Source organism: Neoarius graeffei, chromosome 24 (genome assembly GCF_027579695.1).
Source record: "Neoarius graeffei isolate fNeoGra1 chromosome 24, fNeoGra1.pri, whole genome shotgun sequence".
In the NCBI taxonomy this organism is placed as follows: Eukaryota; Metazoa; Chordata; class Actinopteri; order Siluriformes; family Ariidae; genus Neoarius; species Neoarius graeffei.
Genome location: NC_083592.1, coordinates 47,423,448 through 47,444,064, shown reverse-complemented (window position 1 = coordinate 47,444,064; position 20,617 = coordinate 47,423,448). Strand labels below are relative to the sequence as shown.

The 20,617-nt window shown below is 39.9% G+C and overlaps 1 protein-coding gene across 1 annotated transcript in view; it reads left to right on the top strand.

The window, feature by feature from the left end:
* Window positions 1–20,617, top strand: part of cacna1ba (calcium channel, voltage-dependent, N type, alpha 1B subunit, a) — a 380,512-nt gene that overhangs the window by 8,823 nt on the left and 351,072 nt on the right. Inside the window, exon 3 of the mRNA XM_060907396.1 lies at window positions 3,958–4,097. Within this exon, the coding sequence (XP_060763379.1) occupies window positions 3,958–4,097 (140 nt within the window). The remainder of the gene's footprint in view (window positions 1–3,957; window positions 4,098–20,617) is intronic.

The window sequence follows — 20,617 nt, the reverse complement described above, 5'->3', positions numbered from 1 at the left end:
AATTGCAATTAAATATTATACTAATCGGCCTATTCGGTTTTTAGCTGTGTTGAATTTAGTTCGTTTGGTCCACGGCAGGCGTCGCTTATCCGCGTGGTCTTCATGAGACTTGTGCGAGACTTCGAAACGTCAAGTGTCAGCCAGGTGTCAGTGCCGCCATTTTCTAAACGAAATATTGCACAAAAACGAGTTTAAATGACGATTACTGCCTACTTTTTCAAACTTTCCTGATTGCTATCAAAACAAACAAAACTTCCGGCTTGATTACATCAGCGTTCGAAAGAGGGCGCGCGTGTCTTTTGACAACGTTGGCGGATGTTGGTCACTTTGATTTCCGCTGTACGTTTTACTTCCGTCCTACGATGTCTCGCACAGGTCTCAACGAATCTCGTTTACGGCCGTTGCTTTGACATATGGACTGATATATTACAGAGCATATTTCAAACACTCATAACTTGCTATAGCAGCGACAAAATAGCGATCAAAAATGCGTTCCGATATTTAATAAAATGAGAAATAGAATTTTGATAATAAAAAAATTGCCTTCAGTTCTCCTTTAACTTTGGCTATATGTATCCTAATGTTTGATAGTTCATCATTTTTAAACTTGATTACTGGTTAATTAGCTAGAATAGAATCTTCTTAGCTAGTTTGCTAGTGAATTTAAGTGTAGATTAGCTGGATTAATTAGTAGCAAACATGTGGAGCCAAATACTGTAGCTAGTACTGTAGAGGCAATAGTAGTGTTTGGCCAATATGTTAGACATGTGTAGTGTTTCTTTTTTGTGTGTGTTTATGAAAATCTACCATGGTTTACTATGGTTTTACCATGGTTTTTATGTAGTAACCATGATTCTACCATGGTATCTCATGGTTATTCTAAGTACTATGAACCAACCATAGTATTACTATGGTTCATCCATGGCAGTAACCATGGTTCTGCTATGGTATTTCATGGTGATTCTAAGTACTATGAACCAACCATAGTATTACTATGGTTCATCCATGGTAGTAACCATGGATCTACTATGGTATTTCATGGTGATTCTAAGTACTATGAACCAACCATAGCATTACTGTGGTTTATCCATAGTACTGCAGTAGCTGTGGTAGCATCATAGTTGTATGTGTAATAGGTCATAGTAACTACGAAATTAGTTTAAAAAGGGATAGTATGGTTTTTAAAAGGATGCACTAACTGTAGTATTACCATGCTTTCGTCCAACAGTCAATGCTGTAGAGAAGGATCTCGATTAACAGCCCAGATACATTAACATTTACTTAGAACCTAAAAATTTAAGTGAACATTGAGGTAAAATGCACCATGGTTTTCATGGCAACCCAAAAAACCATGAAAACCATGAATAACTATAAACCATGGTTAGTTTTCATAGTAAAACCATGGTTAATTTTCGTAAGGGATGTGTCCAAATAGCCGTTTTTTTCTGGGTCATTGCTAACTTTGCTTGGGTGTGAAGACACGTCATAAAAAATTAATAATGCCTAATTAATATAAAAATAAATGTATTGATCATTCAGGTCTCCTGCAGTAGGTGCCTGGGTTCAAACCTTTGAAATCCCTCTTTGCGAGAATCACCTCAGCAGGGATGGGGAGAGAGAGAGAGCTGTAAGGCGCTCCTCAGAGCTGCTTTGTAAATCCTCCAGGATCAAACTCCCTTTAGTACCCACCATATTTGACATAATGTCATGTCATTAAAAGGGGTAAATACTCCAAGCCGTGTTGCTCAGGAGAGGGTCTCGTGCACCAAAGGCAAGGTATTTATGAAAACAAGATGTCACTCGTTCAGAAAACCTTGCAGCTGCCTTCTCAAAATGCCAAACCAGTTCAGCTGAATGAATATAATAAACCTTCCAATAATCCATCAGTCTGCCTGATTGTTTAGAATAAACTATGATATCAAATTACACTTTGTGTTGCTCAGTGCTCCGTCTTTGATTTGTTCAATTCATTCAATCGTAGCTCGGGTTAGCATATTTATTTGTCTTAAAAGATTTGTTCGTGAACATTTTCAGGAATTGATCATTTTTCATAGCTGCTGTTCTGAGACGTTGGGCCTCGTTTATCAAACCGTATGCAAATTAATTTTTGGAAATCATTCACAGGAGCATTGACACAAGAAGTGTGATATGCCAGTGTGAAAAGCCAGTTTGTTTGGAGAAACCTACGATAGCACCTGGGTTTGCGTACCGTAGATTTATGCATAAGGACGCTCACAAATCCATAAATTAAGAAATCTAAGATTAGTCATTTGACTACGAGAAAAGAAATGGCACCCTATGGTAGAAGGAATGGAAGAGGAGTCGCTGTGTGTCTGTTATAACTGACTTGCTGCAGTGGCTGAGCTGCACTATTGGAAGTTTTATTTCTTGCACATTCAAGTCATCATTTTTGTCGTTTCCAGCTCTGGGTGCTTTATAGAGTTTTGTAGGTCAACTGCTTGCTAATTTCAAGTCAATTTGATCTCCATTACATTATATTACAGGCATTTAGCAGATGCTCTTATCCAGAGCAACATACCCAGAGCAGCCTGGGGAGCAGTTGGGGGTTAGGTGCCTCGTTCAAGAGCACTTCAGCCATTCCTTCTGGTCCAGGGAATCAAACCAGTGACCTTTTGGTCCTAAAGCTGCTTCTCTAACCATTAGGCCATGGCTTCCTCCTTACAGTGATAAATGAGGCCCCCCTCAACAACATGTGTACTGAAGTAAAAATGTCATATAGTGATAGGTTAAAAGATTTACATACACTTCCTATTACGTATTGGCATGAATATTTAGATATGGTTTTCATTTTTAAAATGTCTCATGGTCTAGTAACTGTTTCTCGTTACTCAAGATCAACCAGATCCTCGAGCAGCAGTGTTGTTAAGTATAATGTCCGCAAGTGTAAAACCACAAGCTACCAGAAATCTTTTATTGTTAGAATGACAAGAATTTGTAACATTCTGTCTGATGAACTGACAACCTTAGCTCTTTTAAATCTATTAAAATGAATTATTTTTCTGCTTTAAATAATTGATAGCAACAACCCTCGCACTTTTAAATCTATATGTTTGAAACGTAATGTAGTCCGCAGTCTTGCATGTCCTGTCTTATGTTGTCGGTAGGCTACTGTATATAAGATATAGCTTTTTAAAAATTTTAAATATAGAGGGCCCACAGTAATTGGCTAACGCTGTTGATATATACGGCCGAGTGACCACAACGGTGTTAGCCAGTTATATATTTATTTTATCCACATTCACTGGATATGAGAAATTGCGCGCTCTGATTGGCTACTCTCCTACTAGGATATCAGCTCATATACCGTGAGTAGAGAAAAACAAAATGGCGGTGCGTGTTGCTGAACTAACTGAGGACGAAATAAAAACTCTATTCGAAAACAAAACCCCCAAAAATACAAAAAAAAGCAACAAAATATGGAATAAAAGTATTTGATGGTAAAAACGTATCTTTTAAAAAAAATTTTCAAGAATTATCACATTTTTCACAAACTGCTACGGTCATTTCGCCGGTTTGTTTGCATTCTAAGTGGAAATTATTTTGTCAGACGTTATGTATAAAAGTTTTTATTTATTTATTTAATAAGTTTTGATTTTATTTATTTATTTTATTCATTTTAGGATTGATGGTGAAAATGAAAAAAGAAAATTAGAACTACCCAAAACTTTTTTTTTTTGGTAACAATTTTAGTTCGGTTTAACTCATGGAATCATTTTTACAGTTTACTTAAATGCTGAAAAATGAAGCCCGGTGTCAGTGTGATAAATTTGATTTCTCAGAAATAAGATGACCTTGCTTATCTGTTTAGCAACCCAGAGAATATTATTGATTTTTCACTGAAAACTGTCATAATATGAGACCCTTACATTCATCTCCTCGAGACTCTCCTACGTATTATTCTATTTCACGTCTTGATTTTTCATTTCTTTCTCACAGGATGACACAGAGCCCTACTTTATTGGCATATTTTGCTTTGAGGCTGGGATTAAGATTATTGCACTTGGCTTTGCGTTTCATAAAGGCTCCTATCTCCGTAACGGCTGGAATGTAATGGATTTCGTCGTTGTGCTGACGGGGTGAGTCTACAGATTTCCTAACTTTATGCTCCGTGATATACAGTGACACAGTGCCATACTAACATGATTGTGTCAGCACTTTAACAGAATGTTCACGCAGCCTAGCCTGTCAGTGCTTACTTTTGCATGGAAAGATTGTTCATTAAAGGTGCAATGTGTATCCTTTTGAAAGTAAGAGGTGGCGCTGAATGGGTGGGGCTAATTACCTGCCCAGAAATTTGAAACAAAGGAACTACCCAAATGTGTTGCAAGGCAGTATTGGGAATAACCGCTCTTCTAATGTGCCCGTGAAATGATATATTATTACAAGTCGAGGACTACTTAAAAAAAAAAAATAATAATAATAATAAAAAATACAAATGGCAACTTTAAAACACACCACTTTTTTTTTTTTTTTTTTAAGCACTGAGGAAAAACTTCAAGGTGTTTTGTTTTCGCAGCCCTTTTAGAAATTACGAACTGTACCTTTAACATGGTTGGAAGGAATTTTATTTAATCAGTATCAGTTGGAACAACTGAAAAATACAAGCCTTTCAGAGCAGGAACGAGGGCGTGTAGAGTTATGGAAGGACGCGGATGTGCCTAAGATCCAGAACCAGCGGTTGTTTGAACAGACTGGGAAAGAACAAAGTTAGCCAGTGTGAACTGACACAACCTGGGGATGCGGAGCAGAGTCGTCCTGGGGGAGTGAGCAGTGACGGGTTAGTCTTGCGTCAGAGCACATCTCTGTATGGTTACTGCTTCCACTTGAGAGGGTCCTGGCTCACTTTCACTAATGGCTGGCGGATTTATTGGGCCCATCCACGAGGATTTACATCATCCTGCCACTCAGAGCAATAAACAGATTTAGTGGGAGCAGGGGCTGTTCCTGTAAAGTGAAAGGGCTGTGGACTGAGCTGAAGATGCAGAAAAGGCCCTTTCTATGTATTATTCACCAAGAAAGACAAGCCAGTATAATATATTATGCAGCAACAGCTGAAGTGCAAGAAGTGGAAGACGCACAGTGGGAGGCGACGTGTCAGAAAACGACTGCATGCAGTCCAGTCTTCACCTTATTGATATACTTAAGTGAATGATATGATATAAATTACTTTGTCATGGTACACGGTGTGTATCATAATAGTACTTCTTTTTATCAGCTGACAGGAGTCTATAACCATGGACTACCTCCCTGTAAACTGTCCTTGACTGTTTACATCTGTTTATATTTGTTTGCACATTGCTGTCCTTTTTTGCTGCTGTTTCCTTGACTGTTTACATCTGTTTACATGTTACTGCTACATCCGCTCATTGCCTTGTTTTTGTATTATACTGCCTACAGTGGTGCTTGAAAGTTTGTGAACCCTTTAGAATTTTCTATATTTCTGCATAAATATGACCAAAAACATCATCAGATTTTCACACAAGTCCTAAAAGTAGATAAAGAGAACCCAGTTAAACAAATGAGACAAAAATATTATACTTGGTCATTTATTTATTGAGGAAAATGATCCAATATTACATATCTGTGAGTGGCAAAAGTATGTGAACCTCTAGGATTAGCAGTTCATTTGAAGGTGAAATTAGAGTCAGGTGTTTTCAATCAATGGGATGACAATCAGGTGTGAGTGGGCGCCCTGTTTTATTTAAAGAACAGGGATCTATCAAAGTCTGATCTTCACAACATGTTTGTGGAAGTGTATTATAGCATGAACAAAGAAGATTTCTGAAGACTTTAGAAAAAGTGTTGTTGATTCTCATCAGGCTGGAAAAGGTTACAAAACCATCTCTATAGAGTTTGGACTCCACCAATCCACAGTCAGACAGATTGTGTACAAATGGAGGAAATTCAAGACCATTGTTACCCTCCCCAGGAGTGGTCGACCCACAAAGATCACTCCAAGAGCAAGGTCTGTAATACTTGGCGAGGCCACAAAGGACCCCAGGGTAACTTCTAAGCAACTGAAGGCCTCTCTCACATTGGCTAATGTTAATGTTCATGAGTCCACCATCAGGAGAACACTGAACAACAATGGTGTGCATGGCAGGGTTGCAAGGAGAAAGCCACTGCTCTCCAAAAAGAACATTGCTGCTCATCTGCAGTTTGCTAAAGATCATGTGGACAAGCCAGAAGGCTACTGGAAAAATGTGTTGTGGACAGATGAGACCAAAATAGAACTTTTTGGTTTAAATGAGAAGTGTTATGTTTGGAGAAAGGAAAACACTGCATTCCAGCATAAGAACCTTATCCCATCTGTGAAACATGGTGGTCGTAGTATCATAGTTTGGGCCTGTTTTGCTGCATCTGTGCCAGGAGGGCTTGCCATCATTGATGGAACAATGAATTCTGAATTATACCAGCGAATTCTAAAGGAAAATGTCAGGACATCTGTCCATGAACTGAATCTGAAGAGAAGGTGGGTCATGCAGCAAGACAACGACCCTAAGCACACAAGTCATTCTACCAAAGAATGGTTAAAGAAGAATAAAGTGAATGTTTTGGAATGGCCAAGTCAAAGTCCTGACCTTAATCCAATTGAAATGTTGTGGAAGGACCTGAAGCGAGCAGTTCATGTGAGGAAACCCACCAACATCCCAGAGTTGAAGCTGTTTTGTATGGATGAATGGGCTAAAATTCCTCCAAGCCGGTGTGCAGGACTGATCAACAGTTACTGGAAACGTTTAGTTGCAGTTATTGCTGCACAAGGGGGTCACACCAGATACTGAAAGCAAAGGTTCACATACTTTTGCCACTCACAGATATGTAATATTGGATCATTTTCCTCAATAAATAAATGACCAAGTATAATATTTTTGTCTCATTTGTTTAACTGGGTTCTCTTTATCTACTTTTAGGACTTGTGTGAAAATCTGATGTTGTTTTAGGTCATATTTATGCAGAGATATAGAAAATTCTAAAGGGTTCACAAACTTTCAAGCACCACTGTATTTTGCACAAAAGCAGCACAGTGGTGTAGTGGTTAGCGCTGTCGCCTCACAGCAAGAAGGTTCTGGGTTCGAACCCAGCGGCCGACGAGGGCCTTTCTGTGTGGAGTTTGCATGTTGTCTGCGTTGGTTTCCTCCCACAGTCCAAAGATATGCAGGTTAGGTTAATTGGTCGCTCTAAATTGACCGTGAGTGCGAATGGTTGTTTGTATGTGTCAGCCCGGGTGACTTGTCCAGGGTGTACCCTACCTCTTGCCCGTGGTCAACTGGGATAGGCTCCAGCTTGCCCCCCACGACCCTGCACCGGGATAAGCGGTTACAGATAAAACAAACATTTTGCACTACATTTATCTTTATTTTGTAATATACTGTTTTTTTTTTTTTTAATTTTGCGCTATGGCGGCACGGTGGTGTAGTGGTTAGCGCTGTCGCCTCACAGCAAGAAGGTCCGGGTTCGAGCCCGGTGGCCAGCGAGGGCCTTTCTGTGCGGAGTTTGCATGTTCTCCCCGTGTCCGCGTGGGTTTCCTCCGGGTGCTCCGGTTTCCCCCACAGTCCAAAGACATGCAGGTTAGGTTAACTGGTGACTCTAAATTGACCGTAGGTGTGAATGTGAGTGTGAATGGTTGTGTGTCTATGTGTCAGCCCTGTGATGACCTGGTGACTTGTCCAGGGTGTACCCCGCCTTTCGCCCGTAGTCAGCTGGGATAGGCTCCAGCTTGCCTGCGACCCTGTAGAACAGGATAAAGCGGCTAGAGATAATGAGATGAGATGAGATTTATTTATTTGTAATTGGCATTTATGGTGGACAGCAAACTAAGAATTTCACTGTGCAAGAGGACATGTCCTTACTGTGCATATGACAATAAACACTTTGAACTTGAACTTTTGCTAACATAACAGCTACAGTATATTTAGCAAATTAAAGATATGAAAAAAGTCCACTGAACAAACTAGTGACTAAAAATGGGATGTCTTTTCTATATGGATGATATCCTTGGAAACATAATTTATTGCATTATTGATATCTAGGCTGTGTATTCGTAGCTTGGGACTGACATTTTGTCAGACGTCATGATGAAGTGTGCTCTTGGACAGGGACCTGATAACTACTGAGCAATTACTGTGTGGGAGGATACATGTAGCGTAGGGGCCGTACCGCCCTGCTTTCTGGCGCGTCCTCTATGGGAGATAATGACAGGTTCTTGAGTAATGACATTAATTTCGGATCAAAAACCCATTAACTAAATCATTAAGTGTTGCAGTGACATTTTTGTATTATAAACAAATAAAATTATTATAATGAATTAAGGTTGGAACAAAGTCACGAAATGGTGTGCTGTTATAAGAAAATAATCAATGACTGGGTGATGTGATGTGATGTCCTAGCATTACCAACCTGAAGATTATTTTCCAGTAACAGCACATGTTTTATTCTTCTTACACCACAGCAATTTGCCAAAAAATTGAATTTGAATTTATTAATTAAAGAATGATAAATGTTACGTTTAACATTATGCATGAAGGAAGTTTGTTTCTGTTATCACTTATGTTAAAGCAGCAATATACAGTCCTTCTTTTACCAGCCTGTCTTTTCTCCCATTTTGAAGTTAATAACGAGACCGTCAATGACGGCGTAGCTCACTCTGGCCCAGTCTAGTCCAAAAGGAACGATCTAAAGTGGGCTACCTTGCACAATAAATGTTGTGAGCTGTATACACTGTATACAAGTGATATATAGATGCTATATCCACCCTAGGAATACCGACCTATTTGCCAGAAAGAATCCAAAACTACGAGGAATTGACCGAGAAGAAGCGATTTTTGTTGAACTGTTCATTAAGGCTTATTTAGTCCATAACTTTATTAATAATTGTAATTCAGCAAACCTGGGTAGAAGTTATAAGCATCCTTGGTACCCCTACCTTCATGCCAGAAAGAGTCAAAATTGGTGAAGAATTGAAAGAGAAGAAGCAATTTGTGTGGAAACTGCTCATTAGAGATTGATTACTCCAGATCAGAAGTGGACAGTAATGAAGTACATTTACTTGAGTACTGTACTTAAGTACACTTTTTGAGTACCTGTACTTTACTTAAGTATTATTTTTTCTGGAAACTTATGACTTTAACGTCATTACATTTGAAAGACAAATATCCTACTTTTTACTCCACTACATTTCTATCAAGGTCCTCGTTATTCGTTACTATGACGCAGCTTTGAAAGTGAATGTTTTTTCTTTCTTTTTTTTCTAAAACGCGATTGATTTTTCGGCAGGTGACACTGAGACCGTTGATCAGTAATCACTAGGGTCACGTCACGTCCATAGACTGTATAAAATCAAGTTCAGTGATTTCTCAGCAGTGTTATTTGAACACGATCAGATGATGGCAGAATGGAAGGAGGCGGTTCTTCTGGGGAATGCATGCACTCATGGCCCATGAACCCATGTTTCAGTTTTTTGAAAGGAATAAAGAGTCGTTTCGTTTTAAATGTGTGCTTTGTTTGCTTAAAACGAACCACATCGCGGCCTACAAAAACTCGCCGTCCAACCTGCGGAAGCATATTGAGGTATATAAACGTTTTATTCCAAGAGAAAGATTGTAATGAAGTTGTTTGTGCTTTTAGAGCTAGCGATAACATTGCAAATGTAGCTATGCAGTCTGGTTAGTCAAATGACTTTCTATGGATTTGCCCACCAAGTTGCTACAGCCTTGTCTACGGCTAACGTTTACGCATAGCTAGTTAACTTGGACAGGGCTCGACATTAACGGTTGTCCGCTTGTCCGGGACAAGTGATCCTTTATGTCGGACAAGTTCATCGTCTCAGTTACTTGTCCGATTGGACGAGTGCTAAAATACGCCGATATTCGAGTTACATATCAAATTTATCAGTTTATTCACATGATTTCCGAAGCATCTCACTCGACATATTATTTTGATGACTCGCCGGATGTTTCTCTTCGGAAAGAGCAATGTGCGCATGCGCAATATTCCGCTTGCGAAACCGGCCAATACCGCTTCGTGTATTTGAGCTGAAAAGTAAACGGTCGTTTATCAGACCCTCCAGAATTTCGCGATGTTGCGATTTGCAACATCAACACAAATTCAACCAATCCCCGCGAATTCAGGGCGGTGTTACAATTATATCCAATCACCGCAACTTTCCCGCAAATTTGACCAATCGTTGGCGTTGTCTTGAGGTGATGTCAACAAACTACCTTCCGACTTACTTCTGTGTATACGTTCAAGAGAAGCAGCATGTGCGAGTCAGTGTTTATATAGGCTTAAATTCTGTTACTGAAAGTGTGTTATGTTTACAGTGAAGGACTGTGTGCACTTTATTTTTTACTTAATACAAGAAATTAATGGATGCCAACGTTTTTGCCAAAATGGTATTTTATTTTCCATTGCTTAGGCAGCTTCAGCATCATACTGCGAGATTCTGTTCAAATTTGTTTTTTTTTTCTTCTATGAAGCCTGAGCCATTTATTTTATTAGTTTATAATTATTGTTTAATTTAGTCTTCAGGAGAGACTGCCTGCACACAGTACTAGTATTAATAGTTTTTTTTCTTACATGAAAGCTGAGGCATTTATATTATATTTTAAGGTAACTTCATGTTGTGCTGTGAGGTTCTATGCACTTTAACTTTTGAACCAACAGGTGCATTTGGATAAGTAAAGCCTATTTTTCTGCATTTTTGTAGTCCTGGTAATCTTTTATATTGGTAAAGTTGTTTATAGGACCATTTCTCAGTGTCTTTGTTTTTTTAATCAATAGTTTTTCAGTAATAACTTAATATTTAACACATCACTCAATTTTAATCACAAAAAGAGAAAATCGCAACAATTTCTCGCAACTTTCACTTCCTCCCGCAATGTAATCGCAACAAAAACCTAAAAAACACCGCAACTTTCATCGCAACCATTAAATACCATACAGGAGCCACACTGAATAATTAGACAACAACAATTAATCAGTGGAGGATATATATTCAAAGTTAATAATTAAAAAATGAAAATATATATAATTTTAATTTTCTGGTTTTCAATTTCTCATAAATAAATTAATGATTGATGGAGTCCAATTTTTTTTTCTGCAGTGAATAGATTTTTGTGTTAAAGTAATTCTGGTGAAATTAGTTTATTACAAATAGTTTGTGTTTTGTTTTGTTTTTTCTCAAATTTTTCCTTGGACAAGTCAACTTCACATTCGGACAAGTAAATTTCCTTTCAACTTGCCCGATAGGACAAGTGGTTTCAAAAGTTAATGTAGAGCCCGCTTGGACACTGTTAGCTAGCATGTAAAAATGGATTTATGCTAACATGAATAACGTTAACTTATCTGAAGTCCTTTCAGAAATATGTTTCAGCATATTTTTGCCAAATAAACAAAATGTAGAAATCTTTGTTTTCTTGTAGCGTTAGCTATCCAATATGATTTTGAGTTTGAAAAAAGTTTGCTAGCATGTCCGGTGGAGTTTCACTTACTACGTAGCTAGCTTAACGTTAAACCACCATGATGGCACAGCATGCGTTCATTTTGTGAATTCACAAAATAATCCAGTCGGTTGCTTCAGAGGCATGAGGTATTATAAGCGTTGCGACAATAATACAACAATGTGTTGACAGAAAATGTACTTTTAATACTTAAGTATTTTTAAAAGCAAGTACTTCAGTACTTTAACTTAAGTAAAAATTTGACTGGAGAACTTTCACTTGTATCGGAGTAACATTTGACCAGTGGGATCTGTACTTTGACTTAAGTAATGAAGTTGGGTACTTTGTCCACCTTTGCTTCGTACTGTCATTGTTAATTGAAATTATGCAGATTTTGGTAGAAGCTATATGCACCCCAGGCAGACCTACCTTCCTGCCAAAAATAATAAAAATCAGTCAAGAATTGAGAGAGAAGAAGCGATTTTTGTGAAATGTGGATGACGGATGACACATGATGGCATAAACTCATTGGCCTGTAGGCTGGATGAGCTACTAATAATAAAACACAGCTTGTCATATTTCTGAAAAACTGAAAGTGCAAAATCTTCTGTCCTGAAGATTTTTCCGTCTCGGGAAAAACGACCAGCTTTACCTCAATTACTGTTTCAAAGCCCTGGCACTGGAAACTCCTTCTTTCTAGTCCGCATATCAGTTATTTTACCAACAATAACATTAGAACGAGGCGGCATGGTGGTGTAGTGGTTAGCGCTGTCGCCTCACAGCAAGAAGGTCCTGGGTTCGAACCCCGGGTCCGGCGAGGGCCTTTCTGTGTGGAGTTTGCATGTTCTCCCCGTGTCCGCGTGGGTTTCCTCTGGGTGCTCCGGTTTCCCCCACAGTCCAAAGACATGCAGGTTAGGTTAACTGGTGACTCTAAATTGAGCGTAGGTGTGAATGTGAGTGTGAATGGTTGTCTGTGTCTATGTGTCAGCCCTGTGATGACCTGGCGACTTGTCCAGGGTGTACCCCGCCTTTCGCCCGTAGTCAGCTGGGATAGGCTCCAGCTTGCCTGCGACCCTGTAGAAGGATAAAGCGGCTAGAGATAATGAGATGAGATGAGAACATTAGAACGAGTGTATTAATATGAGCCTGTGATTTGCCTTGCAGCTGGCACTATTGTCAGAGCTGCTTTTAGAGAAAATTAATCAACCTTCTGACCAATCAGGTTTGAGAAATCAGCATTGCTGGGTTGTAAAATAAGCTATATAACAACATTCTGAAGGAAAGTAACTATTTCATTCAGCATTGTTTCTGTGCACCATTTATCGGAAGGAAACTGCTCATAAAACATGTTTTGTTTGAAATTTAGAATCCGCTAATGAAGTAATTATCCATGCGGTGAAATTAGGAGGTAACGCACAGCTCAGTTAGTCATTCCCTGAGCTTTAATCCTCCTCCAGTAAGATGCTTGCTAATAAGAGAATAGGTCTGAGTCGTTGTGCTCACACCCTGATCAATACTATATTGAACCAAAACAGAGTGAACAGATTCATGACACCATTATGGCTTTGCATTTCCACCAGCACTTTCCCCTTCTCTCTTTATGTCTCTGCTCTCTGTATTTGTTCAGCGAACACTGTGTTTGGATAAAACTGAATGACTCAAGTTGTATCACAAGATGCGTATAAAGATCGAGGCTAAGCATTCATACTTTTCTTTTCATCCAGTTTGATCTTCTCACAAGATCTGTTTCTCTCTCCTTCGTCCTGATGAGGCTGTTATGGGTGGAATGAAGGAAGAGGAGGTGGTGGTGGTGGTGGTGATGTTGATGGTGGTGAGCTCCATTGTAATCCTCCACGTTGGGGTTGATGATGTGGTGAACATCAGCGTGTGGCCTCTCCATAGAGTCCAGATTCCACGGCCTCTTTGTGATGAGCTGCTTTTGTTCTTCTTCTATAGAAGGTTACACGCCCAGTCGTTTGTTCGTCTCCAAGAGCCTGTAGTGCACATCAGAGTTGTTGTTTGATGTTTCATCTGAATGCCGATAGAGGCAAAAGATGATTCAAGGCCAGAAAATTGGTATGAAGGTTCCAGTTTACAGCTTGCATATTATTTGTTGTCAGCTTTGAGCATATTTCATGACCAACTCTGATGGTAAATAAGTTTACTCCCATTCAAAAGCAGCAACAGCTATGTGTATCAGATCAGATTACCAAACACTATACCTACAGCACATATATGTTACCGAGCAACTACACCATGCTTAAGGTAACAAAGACAATGCTAACTTGACTTCTGGTCTACATTGGATTGGGACACTGCTCACACTACAAGATGTTCAGTTAAATTTTCTGATGTGATTCACACATGAGTTAGCCACAATGAAAAAATAAATAAATTGTTGGCAGGGCTCCCTTGTGAACTCTTAGAAGATTGTGAGTTCAAATCCGGATGATGCAGCAAAAGTCATCCATCTGTGGCTGGGAGCCGAGGTAGCAAAATTGTCTGTCCTGTCTGGGTGGGGTGGGATGACATTAATCTGTCTGTCCTGTCAATCACAGCGACCATAGCCAATCGTGGGCATCTGTTAGTTTAGGTACTGGTATGTGGAAGAAGGTAGATAGCGCTTTCCTCCTTGTGATGTCACATGAGCAGCAGTTTGAAAAGAAGCGGTTGATTGACTTCACGTGTCTTGAAGGAAGCATTTGTGAGCATTTTCCCTTCCCTGTTAAGAGCTGTTGTAGAATGGAGGAGAGCTGGCTGGTGGGTGGGGATTGGTAGGTGAGCAAATTGGAGATCCAGAAAAATCTATCGAAAAATTTCCCAGAAAACTCGTAAATATCCGAATTTATTCTATCCACATTCACTGGATATGAGCAATCGTGCGCTCTGATTGGCTACTCTACGACTAGACTATCAACTCATATACTGTCCCTGTGTCCGAAATCGCTCCCTACTCACTATATAGGGCACTATATAGTGAGGACGCCATTTCGTAGCGCTGTCCAAAATGATAGTGAGGATTATTACACCCTATATAGTGCACTCAAAGTATCCCACAATGCATCACGAAAAGTAGTGTACAACCGATGGTCACTAACCAAAGCAACATATTCCATCATGCACTGCGGTCGCGCTGAAAGGAATCAAATTAAAAGTCTCAAATTTGATTTAATAAAAGGCAGCGGCAAAGAAGAAAGTATTCAGCCTTGATTTAAAAGAACTGAAAGATGCAGGTACTTTGTATTGATTAATGTGGGAAATACGCTCTGTATAATATCACAAAAATCCATGCATGTATTTATTATTTTGAAAACCCACTAGCCGCCTGATCTGGCACATTTTAATTGTGCAGAAGTAATGATGTAAATACCTGCGCAACGGCGTCATGTCCGAAAACGTTTTTTCATTTTACCAATGAGCTCATTATATAGTCCTCTATATAGTAATTCCCTATATAGGGAGTAGTGAACGAGTGAGCGATTTCAGACACAGGGTTTGAGTCGAGAAAAACAAAATGGCGGAGCGTGTTGCTGAACCAACCGAGAACGAAATAAAAACTCTACTTGAAACCAAAACCCCCCAAAATACAAAAAAGCAACAAAATCTCATCTCATCTCATTATCTGTAGCCGCTTTATCCTGTTCTACAGGGTCGCAGGCAAGCTGGAGCCTATCCCAGCTGACTACGGGCGAAAGGCGGGGTACACCCTGGACAAGTCGCCAGGTCATCACAGGGCTGACACATAGACACAGACAACCATTCACACTCACATTCACACCTACGGTCAATTTAGAGTCACCAGTTAACCTAACCTGCATGTCTTTGGACTGTGGAGGAAACCGGAGCACCCGGAGGGAACCCACGCAGACACGGGGAGAACATGCAAACTCCACACAGAAAGGCCCTCGCTGGCCCCGGGGCTCGAGCCCGGACCTTCTTGCTGTGAGACGACAGCGCTAACCACTACACCACCGTGCCGCCAAAAGCAACAAAATATGGAATAAAAGTATTTGATGGTAAGAACATACCTTTTTTATTTTTCAAGAATTATTATTATTATTGCATTTTTCACAAATTGCTCCTGTCATTTCACCAGTTTGTTTACATTGTAAGCGGAAATTATTTTGTCGGACATTTTGTATAAAGTTTTTATTCATCGAATTTGCGAAAAATAAAATTAAAAATGCTCTGCTTCTTAAAATCCAGTGAATGTGGATAGAATAAAACAGTTATTCCACTCAATCTCGTCGTACATGGCTTATAGCCATCTCGGTGCTACGTGCCTCGTCGGCTATCGGCTCATGTACGACTCGATTTCATGGAATAACTGTTAATTATATAATTTACGGAAAGCTCGACAGTCTGCATACCGTACATTTTCCTATTTCATCAGTATACCTGCAATCCTGCGAAGATTTCCAGCTTTATTTTGAATGATTTTATCTTTATCCTCATCTACAGGATCCTGCTTTTAAAGTCTTACAAACAGACCTTTTTTGTTTTGTCTATAAATCCACACTTTGTTTAGTCTATAACGCCACACGATCTATTCATGAACCACACCTGTCCAGATCTGTTGCGATAAGTAAAAGCAGGCAGCAATTTATTTTGCTCTCTTATTTAAAATGCGTTAAAGCGACAAGTTCAGATGGAGTGATTTGGATGGGTTCCTGCAAGAACTCGTCGAAAGAACATGCTGTGTTGATGAAGGCGCCGTAGTGCAAGTAACTCGATGTATTCTGCTGCTGCTCCTGCTGCTCCTACTGCCTCAGGAAATGAGCTGGAGCTTTACACACCATCTGCGGGAGCCTGCTGGAGATTTTAGCTGCCTCTATTAACACTGTTTTGTGGTGTTAGGATGCGCTAGCCAAAAGAGACACGGTCTGTGTCGGCGACTTGGACGTACCTGGGAGGGGACTCTTCATTAACCAGATGGACATGATTTAGTTATCTTTATAGAAGAGCACATGATTTCATGACCTTGGTTTAGTATATTGGGTTTATATTAAGTTGTCTGCACTAACTATCAGCTCCCAGTGAAATAAAATGTGAAATATTAGGTACAGCAAAGGGGAGGGGGACGCAATCTGCTTCTTTAATCCGCGTTTTCAATAATGAGATTTTTTTTTTTTTCGGGTTTAAAGGCAAAGGTTTAGACGCTGCTGAAAAAAATCTACTCAGGAAAAATCTGGCAACTTTGGAGGCACGAACTACAGTCAGGTCATGTTCTTTTCATGAAAATCAGCTCTAGCAGCTGCGTAATCTATTTCTGAATATTTCTCCATGTAAATATTGACCGATTTTAATCAGCACGGTCCATTTACAGTGAAATTATTAAGAACGTTTGTAGTTATGAGAGGAAGAGAGAGAGAGAGAGAGAGAGAGAGAGAGAGGACTGTAGGTTTCAATACAGGAACTGATCCTAAGAGTTTAATGGGTTAAATCCCAGAGCTCATTTGTGCGTCACTGCTTGCGACTGTCCTAATCAAAAGGATGTGGCTTCCTGGCCACTCCACCTCTCCACCTCTCCTTCTGCTCCACTAAATAGATTTTGCAGTGGTTGCACTTCCTAAAGCAATCTCCTGATCCCACTTCCTCCATCCCTTCTTTTTCTCTGTCGTTCTCTTTCTCACTTCTTCTAGTTCTGTCCTTTCCAATTTGTAGGGATCGAGAGGACTTTTGTGCCTCCCACAATGGACCTTTACGTGTCAATACTTGTGTTTCTTCTTTTTCTTCTTCTTCTTCTTCTTCTTCATTTTTTCTGCACCTGCAGCCAGAATAATAATGTCATACAATTTGAACCAGAGATCATGTAAAGTCGTATCAGCCCTGTGATGACCTGGCGACTTGTCCAGGGTGTACCCCGCCTTTCGCCCGTAGTCAGCTGGGATAGGCTCCAGCTTGCCTGCGACCCTGTAGAAGGATAAAGCGGCTAGAGATAATGAGATGAGATGAGATGAGATCATGTAAAGTCACTTTAGGGAGGGAGAAGAGCAAGATGTACAGCATGTGTGTGCTGATAATCATCTCCCGAGTCCTTTATAGCAAGAACAGGTTTGTAAAAGAGAGAGGGGGAGTAGTGTTTGTGCTTGATAAGAATTGTGTGTATAATGAAAATGAGGAGAGAGTGAGTATGTGAATGTGTGCATTTCGTGGCTCAGGGATTAGATGGAGTGAAGAGATGTGGGAATTGAATGATAGGGAATTTTGCATTACACTCAGGCGTGTAAAATGGGATTCCCTGCCGCTCAGCTTCGCTAATGTTCACTCCTGTTGTTCAGTAGGAGACTCGCACTCGACCTCTATCCACTCGACAGTATCCTGTATTGTCTCAGAGACAAATACTTTTGCTCTTACTTTTGGTTTCTGGAACATAAGTGTGAGAGATACACGATATAACCAAAAGTACAGAACGTAAACACATGACCATTACACCTATATGTCCTGGTTGAACATCTTATTCAAGATTTAGTCCCTTCTTTGCTATTCTAATAACCTCTACTCTTCTGGAAAGGCCTTCCACTAGATTTTTGGGGCGTGACTGTGGAGATTTGTGTTCAATCAGCTACAAGAGCATTAGTGAGATCAGGCAGTGATGTTGGGTGAAGAGGCCTGGGGGTGTATCCTAAAGGTGTTTAGTGGGGTCTGTTCAGGACACTCAAGGTCTTCGCAAACCGTGTCTTCATTCATGGGTTTTTAGCTCATCTGGCCGTAGGCCAGGCTGGATGAGCTTATGTGATCACACGTTGACCGTCCATCCACAATTTACAAAACTCGCGACTCCTCCTATAGGATTGACCGGATTTTGATCAAACTCGCATACAATGTTCCCCAGGTGGTTGTGCATAAAAGTTGTCGAGATGGTAGCGCCACCAGTCATATATTTACGATTTTATGGGGGTCTGAAATTTTTGGGTGACTTGTCACATTAAACACTACTCTTCATAAACTGCTGGGACGTTTTCACTGAAACTCACCCAGAAGACTCTAAAGACATATTCCAACAAGAACTGTTCACCAGATGGCGCCACCTACCATGGATGAGGCTACAGCGGGGTCCTGTGCAATTTCACGGAAATCGCTACCCCTCCTACAGGAGTGATCAGATTTTGATCAAACTTACATGGAATGTTCCCCAGGTTGGTATACTGTAAAAGTTGTCAAGATGGTGGTACCACCTGACATATTTAACATTTTATGGGTATTTGAAAATTTTAGGTGACTCGTCACACCAAACACTACTGTTTGTAAACTGCTAGGATGTTTTCACTGAAACTCACCAAGAAGACTCTAAAGACACATTCCAACAAGAATTGTTCACCAGGTGGTGCCACCTGCCATGGATGCGACTGCCATGGGATGACCCATATGCAATTTCACAAAAATCGCTACTCCACCCACAAGACTGATCAGATTTCAAACTCGCATACAACAACAGTGGCCGGTATGAGCTCCAGCCTCAGTGAGGATATTTTTCTGTATTTTCTACATTGTAGAACAATATTGAAGACATCAAAACTATGTAGCCAGCGTTTACCTTGATGACACTGTACACACTATTATTATCTTAACCAGCTTCATGAGCTAGTCACCTGGAATGCTTTTCAATTAATTTCTTGCCTTCTTAAGGTGTTTGAGATCAAATAGTAAATAATAAAAATAAACAGCCCTATTCAACACCACAGCTGTAGTAATCCATAATTATGTCAAGAACCGCTCAACTAAGTAAAGAGAAACGACATCCATCATTACTTTAAGACATGAAGTGACTTTTAATTCATAAAAATAAAGAATAAACATTGAATTAGAAGGTGTGTCCAAATTTTTGACTGGTACTGGATCTGTATTCAGAGTGTATTCAAGCAGGTGCTTAGCTCGATTTTCTCGGCGGCCCATTCAGATTATTGAAATTACCTGCATGCTGTTCAAGTCTATCAAGGAAGGCAGGAGGGTTTCTTCAGCATCAAGACCCTCTTGAAAACAAGTATCCATCATTAATCATGGAAAACCTCATCTCATCTCATCTCATTATCTCTAGCCACTTTATCCTGTTCTACAGGGTCGCAGGCAAGCTGGAGCCTATCCCAGCTGACTACGGGCGAAAGGCGGGGTACACCCTGGACAAGTCCTGGGATAAAAAAAAAAGGAAGAAAAAAGTTATTATCCCAATGATAAATAATGTGTGTTATTATCCAACAGAGCATGTGTTGAAAAATAGTCTAAAGGATACGTGTTGTTATTACTAATGCTGTAATGTGGAAAATGATGACCTTTAAGTTCTCTGAACATTGTGTTTCGGGCTTTGAATAATTGAGAAAGTGATATATAAATAAATTCAGCACATGTGACGATGATAAAGCTACGATGAGGAACGTCGTCTTTTTTTTTTTTTTTTAAGTGCAACAAGAGAAAATTCACACATGGGCCTTGATTAAAATAATTCACACCTTTTTACAAGCGACAAATAAAAGTGAAAACACTAACACAATCATATCACCCTATATGAAACTTTAGCATGGTAACCTGAGAATAAATGTCAGGTTTTGGGGGAAAATCCGAAAACTTTGGTGATATCCTGAATTGCGATCATGTAATCTGCAGTACAGGGTGCAAACGTTAGCATTAACAATTCGTGACTGTGTCAACCCACACATAGTCCTGAATGTAGGTGGTGCAGCTTCACCGATACCACCTCCATGGCAATCTCTCTCAGTATGGACTAAAACACAATCACTTGATCAGTTTCTGAGTAAACCCAAGCATGATTCAGCTCAACTCCAGGAAGTGAATGTGAATGCTGTATATTTTGGGTTGCAGGTGGTGTTTTTTGGATTGTGAGCTGCTAAATTGACATGCAAGATGCATGACGAGTACAGATTGATCTGGACCTTTTGTAAAAGTGTAAAATACTGTATTTTGCAGAGGAGAACCAACGGGGCCAAACATATCAGCATTTCAAATGTTATATTTAATTTCTTTCATTCTTTAATTACTTTCATGCTTTCATTATAATCTGGGTGCGATTTGCTGGGGGGGATGGGGGGGGGATCATCCCCCCCCTCTGGTTTTTATCTCTGCTGAAAAAAAATCCTCGGGGACAACCCCGTCAATAAAACAAACAAACCAAAAAAAAACTTGACATGACAGGCATGTTGTGA